The following is a 12,465-nucleotide window of genomic DNA, read 5'->3' on the forward strand; positions in this document are numbered from 1 at the left end:
AAACCCTTTTGCCAGTGATTTTACAATCCTATCATTTCCAAAAAGCTAATTTCATGCTCTAAAAGCTTTTATTTTACTTCTGATTTCTGGAAGTGAAAGCCTCCTTTAACTCTTGACATATTCTCATTTCTTGGTTTCTCAAAAGATTCTGGGGCCAACAGTGAATAAACCTGGTAAAAAAGACACGAATTCTGAGGTAAGCCCCCAACCTACTTTCCAGACTTCTCTATGTAGTCACTCAGGGAATCATGTTATCAATACATATGTAGACAACACTCTGTTCTTCACATTTCATTTCCTCCCAGACACAAGCCACCCAGCACACTTCACCATACGACTGTCCAATTCAGAATAGATCTAGTCAAATGAACGCTATTATAGCTCCCTACACTTTAAACACATCCTTACACAACTCTAACACCGTTTGTTTGACACATCACCAGGCCCTGATGAAGGTGCTCTGGGGTGTGATTTCAGAGATTCCAAGAAAGGCTCCTCTGGGTTACCTCAGTGGCTTTTCCAAACCAATGCTGTTGTGTTATGCTGTTCAGTGCAAACGTTAACTGGGTTGGGGGCACATCTACAGATGGGGCTGGGATGTATCCCTCAAGCATCAGAGAACTGAGAAAAGGTGGAGAACTCTTGACCTAGGGCCCGGGCCTCTGTTCAAGAGGCTGCCACAGGGAATGTCTTAGGCTACTGGAGGGCCACACCAGAAGGCCATGGGGGCTGGACCTGAGAGAGCAGCTAAAGGAAAAATAGAGTATAAGAATGGAGGAACATGAGAGTCACACCTCACAACATTGCCCAGGCCTGGTCTTAACCTGCAAACTCCTTATAGGTAGAGGCAGGGCTGCTTTAACAAACATTTCTTACCTAAAACCCACTAGCCTGCCTGACATTCATTAAGCATTAGTTAAATAATGATTAAGCATCCTAGAAAGTGGCCTGGCAAGTGCAGCCCATTCCCCACTTCAGGGAGAAACACACTACATGCAGAAGAGGCTTTACTTTTCTAAAGAGGACGTTTACTTCTGCTCTCAGCTTTTGGCAATTGGAAGATAACATGGTTTAGTACAAAAAAACATAAGCACTGAGATCAGAAAGACTGAGTTAAACACAAACTACAAGACATCAGGCACCTTAAACCTCAGCTTTAATAACAGAAAAACAGGAATAATCCCCATCTTGCCAGGATTTAGGTAGAATGATTTAATGGTGCTCAATAAACAGTTACCGTGGCTCCTACAAAAATGAGAGGGACCTGAAAGAAGACAACGAAGCTGGAAATAAGATCCCTCAGGGCTGAAATAAGAATTTTAGGATTCTTTTTTTAAAAAAAGAGCATATGCATGTCAAAATATCACAATATGAGGCTGGGCGCACTGGCTCGTCTTGTAATCCCAGCACATCGGGAGGAAAAGGAGGGTGAATCACTTGAGGCCGGGAATTTGAGACCAGCTTGGGCAACATGGCAAAAGCCCATCTCTACTAAAAATAGAAAAATTAGCCAGGCATGGTGGCATATGCCTGTAGTCCCACCTACTCAGGAGGCTGAGGTGGGAGGATTGCTTGAACCTGAGAGGTGTAGGTTGCAGTGAGCCAAGATCACGCCGCTGCACTCCAGCCTGGGTGACAGAGTGAGACTCCATCTCAAAAAAGAAAAAAAAAAAAAAACACACAGCTATATTATTCCTTAGTTCAGCTAGCAAGGTTGTTAATGCAATCCAAGATATAAGACTGTTGTCACCAGAATAATCCTGAAAGGATTTTCTCGGAAAATATTATATCACTCAGAACAGGCGATCCCACTATGAACTGTCCCACTACAAACCAGAACCCTGTGCCACATGCAGAAGAAAGGCGTTTTCAGTACCATCCCGATCGGCCATGCTGTCAAAGAAGAGCCAGGCGGAGTCGTCCTTCCCATACTTCACAAAAGCAACATAGTGGCTTGTTTCTATGCAGAGAACAGCAAATAACTCCATATTCTGGCACGGGATGCAGCCGTGTCTCCAGTCCCAGTCAGGTAAGTCTTTGGGAAGTGACACTGGGTTATATTTATGATTCAGCCTCTTGGGATGAAGGTGGACCTAAAATGGACCATGAAGAGAACGTCATTAGGCCGAGGCTGGTGGATCACAAGGTCAGGAGTTCAAGACCAGCCTGGCCAAGATGGTGAAACCCTGTCTCTGTTAAAAATACAAAAATTAGCTGGGTGTGGTAGCAGGTGCCTGCAGTCCCAGCTACTCGGGAGGCTGAGGCAGGAGAATCATTTAAATCCCAGAGGCGGAGGTTGCAGTGAGCCGAGATCGCGCCACTGCACTCCAGCCTGGGCATTAGTCTCTCTCAGTCTCTCAGTCTCAAAAAAAAAAAAAAAAGAAAAAAAAAAACCATGTCATTAATGAAAGAAACTCAATGTGTCAAGTGAATGGGCTTCCTTACTCTTATTAAATACATCCCTTATAGCAATCAAGTACTTCAACAACAGCTCTCAAGTAAACAGAAAAGGCAAAAGCAATACCATTTTATTGTAAATTTTTAACCGTTAATTATGATTTTAAGAAACTGTCCAAAACGAGCATTCTGTTTTCAACTATAAATAAGTTACTGTTCAACAAAAGTTCATCCATTAAGTGAAGGGAAACTCACTTGAGTGTTGCAGGTTTTACAAAACTGCTTGATTTTTCCAGCTGAGATGTCCGGATCGTCGTAGCATTCTCTACACTCATACATTGCAAGCCCTCCACATATCCGGCACTGTCTGGGAGCTGAAATGTGGGAAGGGGAAGGGAAGTTAAGAGGGCTTTAAAATAATGCATTCTTTCATTAAGAAGATGTAAAGAAAAGTTAGGCTTTAAAAAGAACAATGTTCGTGCCTTCAAAAAAGTCTCTTTCTCTTCCATCCGCTTAAGCTCTCAGTTAGTATTTGAAATATCTTTAAAAACATTTTCTCGGACCAAACCATTTTTCTAAATAGTGTCTCCTAGAGTGTTTTTCCCTTCATTATAAAATACCCATTGATGAAAATTCAAAGACACAAGAAAGTACAATGGAGAAAACTAAAAGCATCTACAATTTTAGTTGGCAGGAGATAACCACTGTCAATATGACTATGAATTTTCTCTAATAATTTCATATCTGAATATTTACATAGGTATATATGTATGTGTGTGTGTGTGTATATATATATGGCCCCTTTTGTAGACTATATCAATGTACTTACCTTTCCACTTAATATTACACCATGACCATTTTCATACACATTGGTCTTCAAAACCATGAATTTTAATGGCAGTAGTTTGTTAGATACACACTGACTTAACCATTCTCCTCTGGTTAACATTCAGGTGGTTTGTAATTTTTTTTTTAATCTTACACTGATGATTTCTTTTTTTTTTATTATACTTCAAGTTTTAGGGTACACGTGCACAATGTGCAGGTTTGTTACACATGTATACATGTGCCATGTTGGTGTGCTGCACCCATTAACTCGTCATTTAACATTAGATATATCTCCTAATGCTATCCTTCCCCCTCCCCCCACCCCACAACAGGCCCTGGTGTGTGATGTTCCCCTTCCTGTGTCCATGTGTTCTCATTGTTCAATTCCCACCTATGAGTGAGAATATGCGGTGTTCGGTTTTTTATCCTTGCAATAGTTTGCTGAGAATGATGGTTTCCAGCTTCATCCATGTCCCTACAAATGACATGAACTCATTCTTTTTTATGGCTGCATAGTATTCCGTGGTGTATATGTGCCACATTTTCTTAATCCAGTCTATCATTATTGGACATTTGGCTTGGTTCCAAGTCTTTGCTATTGTGAATAGTGCCGCAATAAACATACGTGTGCATGTGTCTCTATAGCAGCATGATTTATAATCATATGATAATAAGTATATTTGCATATCAAATATTTATTTTCATTTCCATTTTCTCAGAATAAATTCCTAGAAATAAAATGACTGGTTTCATATTTCCAGGCTCTTCAGATACTGAATTGCCTTGGGAAATACCATGTCCAGTTAGAGTCTAACCCACAGCTGATGGGAATTATCTGACAATTTCCACAAAACCAACAAAACAAACTAAAAAAATCTCATACTTACTGTCTTCAAGTAAATCTGTTATATTTAATTCCAGAGAAGGAAAAATTTTTTTAAATAGTTTAAAGTCTTTTCCAAATCGAGGCATCTGAATAATCAGACATGATGGTGCCTATAAAAAAGACAGATATTTTTAGAATCGAAGTGTTAAAAAAAAAACTTTTCCCTATGAAACCAAAATAGTCATGGCTGTCAAACAAAACAGTGAGTTCTGCCTTAATATTGGTGTCCTATGAAACAGGATCCACACATGACCATAGGCTGTGGACAGAGGACACCAACAAGCCACAAGTCTTCAAGTGGCTCATGATCGCAGGGACACACCAGCACCTAGAGGTCATGGAGTTCAATAATCTTGAGTCTCAAATAAAATCATGGCATTTTGTTTGGGTTTATATTTATTAAAGGTTTTGGACAGATTGTTTTTGCAAATATAATACAGAAAATGTCATCACAGAAGGACACTACTCATTATATTTCAATAAATAAATAACTATGGCTGTTAAGGTTTTACCAAAAATGACTTCAGAAATGAATACAATCAAAATAAACCACAAGCATATACTATTAAAATTATTGAGATTCTTGGACAATAAAAGAAAGCTAATTTCTATCACTGGTTCATTAGCAAGTATAAATTAATTTATTGACATTTTGTCTCTTAATGAAGGGGGGAAGTAAACATTATATTTTGATATATTTGGATAATATGCTTGGGTAAAATGGCATTTTAAAAAATATAAGTCTCCTTTTGCTTTAAACTACCTAAAAGTTTTCAAGTTACGCAAATTAGCTTGGTGTTTTCTTTGGCAGCAGAAATCCAAAAAATTCAATCTTAATTCTAAGACATTTTCTGTAAAGGCAAAGTTGAAACACTGCATACTTTTTAAAATTTGTGTTTCTTAACAGTTTGTGTTTCAAACTGTTCTCAGCTAGTTAAAATCAATAGATACTGAATCTACCAGTAGTCTTAAGACTCCCACAGACTTTCATATAAAATACCACAGGTAAGTATCACTAACCTCTGCAAATTTCAGGTTACTGTTGATAAAAGACCATTCTAACAACTGCTGAATTGTGGGAACTCCAACCTTCTCATTTTTTTCCATAAAAATTTGATAGAAGTAACAATCTTGTACCTTTTGACCTGCTGATCTAAAAACACGCAGAGAAAAAAATACATACAACCTATTTATCAAATGCTTAAATCAAAATGTGAAGTTGTCCCAGCAGTATTTGAGAACAGAAAAACCATAAAATTGATGGTGTAGCTTTGGACAGTCAGAACAACAGAGAGAAATAAATGATTTGGACAAAATAATTAAATGTGCTTAGGTACAAGACCTTATAAATGATTTATTTTGTTTAGTTTTTAGATTGGAAAGTTCTCTTAGTGATTAGGAAAAAAATAATGGAAGCACTGTGTGAACAGAACTAACCAAAAGGTAAATCACTTAGTGCAACTTCACTGCCCAAATCTAGAAAGCAGAAAACTATTTAATGCCTGAAAATAAATTATTATATGCCTGGATGTGACAGACCCTTACCAGACCTTCTAGATCAAACTTTTCATTTCTAAAATTAAGGCGCTGAGATCTAGGGAAGGAGAATGACTTCTCAGCAAGTCAAAAGCAGAGCTGTGTACAGAATCTAGGGGCTCTAACAACTGCTTACCATTCTTTCTGCTAAAGCATGCTGTATGATAGTCACTCATTTATTCAACAAATACCAAGTAAGCACCTACCATATGCCAATCATAGTGTTACTCTTATATTTTGCGCATCTTTCCTTCTAAGTATTTTACTATAGCATGTCATTAGTCTTTAAAACTAACTCTACCAGAAGGACGAATAATCCTTAAGTTTACTATTTACCTTTTCAGCAGAATTTCTGGATATAAAGTTAGACTGTTTACATCTAAACTTATATCTAGATTTTAAGATTTTTAGGGGAAAATATTAACATAGTTTTCACTTAAAAAAAATCAGCTATTCAGAGATCAGCCTGCAGAAATCCTCAGCTTCCCAAAGCAACTTATATCCCCAAATAAACAAAACTTAATTGATAACAAAACAGGAGATTCTGGAGACCCACAACAAATACAAACAGATGATAATCAAAAAACCTGAAGGCTATGATATACCAATGTTTTAACCAGTTGTTGATGACTATGACAAAAGACCAGAATTTTTCTGTGAAAGCCAAAAAGCATAGAAAATTAACAGTTTACAGGAAAAAAAAAAAAAAGAGAGGAAAATAAGAAACCAGGAAGTAGTAGAGGTAAGTAGTTTGTAATCATAATAATGGCAGCAGGGGAGGAGGGCTGGTGGTTGAAGGGAGCACCGCATTGCAAACACTGAGAGAAAGGAGGCAGAAATAAGGATGGAGAAGACAATTTACTAATTTCTTGACTTTCCCTTGTGTCTTGCATCCCACTCCTTTATTCTAAACTCAGTTTTGTTTTACTGAAGTACATCCTATAGTAAGTCTCTGAATGGTAATTTAGTCCTGGTTCTTCCTGCTCAGAAATTCTGAATATTTTTATTCTTAGAATTTCAGTCTATCAAAAATTCTAAAAATTATTCAGCTATTATCTGTTGAAACATTGCCTTTTCCCTATTCTCTCTAGTATCTCCTTCTGGAACTCCAGTTAGAATCCATATTCCATGTCTGTTATCCTCTCTTCCTTGTTTTCTAACTCTTTATCCCTTTGTGCAACATTCTAGGTACTTTCCTCAGCTCTCTCTTCCAAACGAGCACTTCTCTCTTCAGCTGTGCACACTGCATCAATGAGATAACATCATGATATAGTTTCTATTTCTGGAGATTCTGTCTTTGGTTATTTGATTCTGTTTATCAAATCTGTTTTACCTTTCATTGTCATCTAGTTCTTTTGTCTCTTCAATCATTTAAGAACATCTTGTAGTCTCTTTTAGACTATTTAATTATTTTAGATTTTTTGAGGTACTCATCCTCCTATTTGTTGCATCTGCTGACTCTGTCCAAATGAAATGCTAGTGGAGGAGAAGAATTACTCTTGAAAAAGAGCTAACTTAGAATATTTACAATCTTTAAAAAGTGATTCTCAATATGAAGAGGTTGTTTGCAGGGGTGAAGGGGACAGTGTACCCTTCAGAGGGTGTAAGAACTTCCCAGGGCCCTTTCAAGTCCCACAAGGCATTCAGACTCTGAGATATATTCAGAGATGCCCTGATCCCTCCCTACTCACTCTGAGGATCACTCAGTATTCAACCTATGTTATTACTGGGCGTGTATTACATTCCATAAGTGTGTAGGCTAGAAAAGGGAGTAAAAAGGATGAAAACAACTATTTTAAGCATCTGAAATTTATCTCTTTAAAATGAAAAACGAAATTGACTTTTTTCTCCCGAAGTGCCTTCTAGGTTTCCTACATCATGTATTAAACATCTTTCCTTTCCCGTTTCTGTTTGAAAGTTGACTTATAAGATACTGAAATTCTACATACAGTTAATTCTATTTCTGAGCTTTCTATTTGGCCCCATTGATCCATATTTCTAATCTTATGCTAGTATCACACACTATTTTAAAGTCTATTGCTTTGCCTTTGTAGCTTATAATAGAAATCTATTTTAAAAGCATTCTTCAAGATTTTTGCCCACTTCATTTTGTAGAGAACTCTAAATCCGCTTTCCTGAACTATGTTAAGATCTTGCTTGTGTGCAAATTATTATGTAATCATCTTTAAATTATTTAATTGTCCTACCCAGAACATTGTAATCTTTCTCACTAATTAATCAAAACCCTTTTAGCTCTGTATAAGTCTTTAAAAAAAATCTATCTCAATAAAATTGATTTCTTGGTATTTTATACTTTCATTAAGTATTAAATTACTTTTTCATATTTGCTTGAAGGTATACAGAAATGCTATTGATTTTTCCATGGATATTTTACATAGACAAATTATGAATTCTTTTGCTAATTGTAGTAATTTTTAGGCCATTCTCTAGGATTTTTTAGGTGTACATATGGCTATTATCATCTTTGAACAGATAATATGAGCTCTCGATGGTTATGTATCAGTCTCATTTCATTCATAAGAACTTCCCAAACAATATCAAACCACAGCCATGGCACCGTCCACCCTCCCTCTCTTCTCCTCACCCATCAATTCAACAGTGGCATCAAACAATATCACTTTAAGACACAGAGATGAGGAAGAGCACTTGCCTATGCTTAGCTTTTAGGGAAGTATATAGGATATTACTAAGATTCTCAACAGAGAAATCCAAGCTAAAATGTAAAAAGGTCCATTGTTTAGACTGAGAACATTCAAACTACCTGGAAAGTTCAGTCATTTAGAACATTTCATTAAGAACTTTACTACATTAAACAAGGCTTTCATTCAACATGGTGGGTGGGGAGGGGAGACAAAGTCATACAACTAAGAACAGGAAAGCTAATTTAAGACTGAATTTTTTGAGTGATGAGTAGACAGAAAACAGTGTTCTCGAAGTGTCTGATTAAGTTAGAATGAGATTTTTTTCTTAAAAGTTCATTAATTGAAATTATGAAAATATATATACAGTTTCAAAAGAAAATGATTTGCAATAATACTTATCGCTAGGGTTAAAAATTATAGTGCAAATTTACATTGGATTTGATCTTCAAGTAAACTACGGTACTGTGGCGAGGACAACAAATAAAATTAACTTGCATGATATTCCCCTAACCTATTAAGAGCCCTAAACAAATATAATATTAAGAAATCATTCTGGAAATCATGTCTGTTGAATAATGGCAGTGGAAATGAGAATTGTCTATTTTTCCAATGCTTCTAGAACAATTTAAAGGTTACCTTATTTTTAGCAAAGGTTCTACCCTTAAAATATGATGAAACAGGATATTCAAAAATTCCTCAGGATCTAGGAGAAAATTTAAAAATCAAATAAGTCATAGGCAAAATTTTTAAATCATTTTATTTTTTATTTCTAACAGTCATATTTTAATACTGAATTCAGTTTCATTCATCCAATATTGTTTCCATTAAAAGCACAGTTTTCAAGTTTTCATGACAAAGGAAAAACATAAAAGGCATTTAAAAGTTATAATCAAGTATTATGTTTCAATTCTGTTGTAAGTTTATTACATTTGAAAGGGTGTAACAGATCGCACATAATGAAATAGCTGTTATTTCTTTTGGAGGGGTTAAGTGGAGTACAATCTGAAGTATGCTCTGTTTTTTCCTGCAAGCCTCTAAACATTACAGCTGTTTACAGTATGCTGCTGGCAAGTTCAGTCAGGTGGTGAATCTTTGAGTAAGCCCATTAGCTAGGAAGAGATTATAACACTGTTCCCTGACTATAAACTTAATCCTAGTCAGCAGCTTTCTAACTCCCGTTTATAACAGGGAAAACTCAGCAGGAAAATGTAGAAAACCCAATGCAACTCTGCACCACAATAGAGAAACAACTGAGAATATCATTGCTGGGTGGAAAGGAAAGGACTTTTTATTTAAGCATTTAATATACTAGAACCAGCCAGCTTCTTAAAGGAGTTCATTATTCCACATCATCAATCACTTTTAGAAGAGAGGAAGAATTTACTAAAAGAGGAGATAACCATATATCACATAAAAAGAAATTTCTAATTTAAAATAAAACCCCCCAACTACACAGACACACGTTTCAGCTAATACTTTGACATGTGAATATGCTCTTCAGTTATTTTTAATGCATATGAGTTAAGATGGTTACCTTTTTCTTCAGAGGTAAATCCTGATGCAGCCTCCACCTTTTCAAGTATTTTCCTCAGTTTCATAATTTTTGTGGCACACACATATCCATATCTAAGTTAGTAAAAAACTATTAATTGATATTGGCATGTATTAAATTATAAAACACATCTTAATCACGCATTTCTTTTTTTTTTTTTTTCTGAGATAGAGTCTCACTCTGTCACTCAGGCTGGAGTTGTGCAGTGGCCCAATCTCGGCTCACTGCAACCTCTGCCTCCCAGGCTCAAGAGATTCTCATGCTTCAGCCACCAAAGTAGCTGGGATTACAGGCATGCACCACCACATCCAGCTAATTTTTGTATTTTTAGTAGAGACAGGGTTTCACCATGTTGGCCAGGCTGCTCTTGAACTCCTGGCCTCAAGTGATCCACCCACCTCGGCCTCCCAAAGTGCTGGGATTACAGGTGTGAGCCACTGCACCTGGCCAACACATTTCTTATACAACTCCAGTATGTCATAAATCAACAGACAATTATTTTGAAGAAAACAATTATAGGCTTCTTCTTGAAGTTTGCAAAATTAAAGATCTAGAACCAGAATTATGCTAGACACTATTATATGCTCTACAAGTAACTGTCATGCACTAATACAATATAAAAAAATTTTTGCTGTGACTGATTTTTTAAATAATATTTGCTTGGGAAATTAAAGCATTTACTTTATAAAGCAGAATATACAATTTTGAGAGAGAATATCCTTTTAATACTAAAGTGTAAAACCGCCACCAAGGGAAATGGGAAAGGGAATTTATAAGAAACTGAAAATCTAAAATCTGCAATCAAACCAATTGGCATAATGATGACATTTTCTCTCGTCTTTGTCTGAATGCAAGACATATTCAATAAGTTTAATATCACTTTAAATTTGTAATTCTATAAATGGCTTCAGAGGAGAACTTAGCGGCTACCATAAGTTTACTAAGGACAAGTCAGAACTAGCTAATTTTATATCCACTTTTCATACTATTCATTCACTCATTAGTTTCCTGCAACCAATACAGACAGAATCTACCACTTACATAGTAATGTAACCTGTCAGCCACTGGGAATACAAAATGAGTAAGGTTAAAAAGACAGGGTCTCTGAAGAAAAGCAGAGATTTCAGCACCAAATAAAACCAGTCAGCTATATACAGATATGAATGCTACAGACACAGGGAATCCTGATCACAACAGGGCATCTGACCAGTTTCTTACCGTGGACAGGGTAAGAAAGTGTGATTAACTATGATTCTTAACTGGTTGAACAATAGGATCCAAAGAATGTTTATTCTTCCTCTCTTCTAGGAAGGAGGTGTTAACATGCCTTAGAGTTTCAGGTTTGACCTGTCTTGTTCCAGTATCAATTACTTGGGGGAAAAAATAGTATGTTTAAAAATTTGCATAAGACAAAATAATTGATGTGAAAATCAAGATTCACAATCATCTTAAAGGGTAAGATCATTAGAGAAATCATTACAGAATTTAAGGAAAGCAAAAGATATAAGTGAGGAAGTTTATTCTCTTATAATTTACCTTCCTAGTCATGTGATATAGCAGATAATTTGGAATGCTCATTGTATTTGAGTATTCTGCTTTTTTGGTTCAAATTTGATATCAAACTATTTTTTACTTTAACTGATAAATAAGAACAGTATATAAAATGATTCAAATTTATCTTAATATGGACTTTAAATATATCACTTTCTCTCTACACTCCTGAATGAACAAATTTGTTTTATGATCTATGGTCCTAATTCTTCATAGTTTAAATTTTATAATGTGACATTATCACATATCACTACTACCACTTATTCAAAGTCTTTACTAGATATCCCCTGTCACTTGTACCATTACAAATTGCTTCCTGTGGCCATAAAAAGACATATTTATAATTCCTAAAGTAGGAAATGGAAAAAGAATCACCTTTTTAAGGCAGGTGGAAAGAGGCAAAATATATTCCTTTAACCAAAAAATATGGTACTAAAATACATCTCATCTGTTGCTAGTCCAAAGTATTAAACACTAGCTATTCTATAAAGAATTTCCCTTGCTCCTTTTCTTTCAGATTTAAGAAGCTAGACTATACCAATTTAACTAATAAGCATGATTACTTGTAGCAGAAGTGTTGGAATAAACTATTTCAAAAGATAAGAATCCTAAGTATTATGTATTAGCTTTCCTAAACGTACTGCAATTGCTAAATTATAGTTTACTCTAGCAAAATAGGTTAAATCATTTCATGGAATATGCTATGTTCCACACCTTGGCCAGATTTAAGAAATTAAATAAGCAAAAAAGCACAAGGACCAAAGGTTTAAAGATGTAATATTTTACCATAAGAACTAATTTTCACCCATCTCTTATTATATGAAGACAAGGTATAAATTAATTACTATCCCAGAAAACAGCAAATAGAACACCATGTAAAGGCAAAATAGCAATATGTCTTCTACTTACATTCTCAGAGGATTAACAATTTCTGTCCTCAGTAGCTCTTGGGTTTCACTATAATATTCTACATCATTCTTTTCTTTGGGTCTAAGTAACACAGTGTCCAGAACAGAACTAAAAGCAAACAAGCTGCAAAAGAAAAAGGATAT

The 12,465-nt window shown here is 35.6% G+C and overlaps 1 protein-coding gene across 3 annotated transcripts in view; it reads right to left on the bottom strand.

Moving 5' to 3' along the window:
* CYLD (CYLD lysine 63 deubiquitinase) overlaps window positions 1-12,465 on the bottom strand; it is a 59,559-nt gene that overhangs the window by 5,657 nt on the left and 41,437 nt on the right. For all 3 annotated transcript variants that reach the window (XM_003263044.4, XM_030797221.1, XM_030797213.1), the window contains exons 11-17: window positions 12,323-12,445; window positions 9,845-9,936; window positions 8,947-9,013; window positions 5,132-5,264; window positions 4,113-4,221; window positions 2,653-2,771; window positions 1,877-2,093 (exon numbers count right to left, since the gene is read on the bottom strand). In XM_003263044.4, coding sequence (XP_003263092.1) covers window positions 1,877-2,093; window positions 2,653-2,771; window positions 4,113-4,221; window positions 5,132-5,264; window positions 8,947-9,013; window positions 9,845-9,936; window positions 12,323-12,445 — 860 coding nt within the window. The remainder of the gene's footprint in view (window positions 1-1,876; window positions 2,094-2,652; window positions 2,772-4,112; window positions 4,222-5,131; window positions 5,265-8,946; window positions 9,014-9,844; window positions 9,937-12,322; window positions 12,446-12,465) is intronic.

The sequence above is a fragment of the Nomascus leucogenys genome, chromosome 2, assembly GCF_006542625.1.
Source record: "Nomascus leucogenys isolate Asia chromosome 2, Asia_NLE_v1, whole genome shotgun sequence".
Taxonomy (NCBI): domain Eukaryota; kingdom Metazoa; phylum Chordata; class Mammalia; order Primates; family Hylobatidae; genus Nomascus; species Nomascus leucogenys.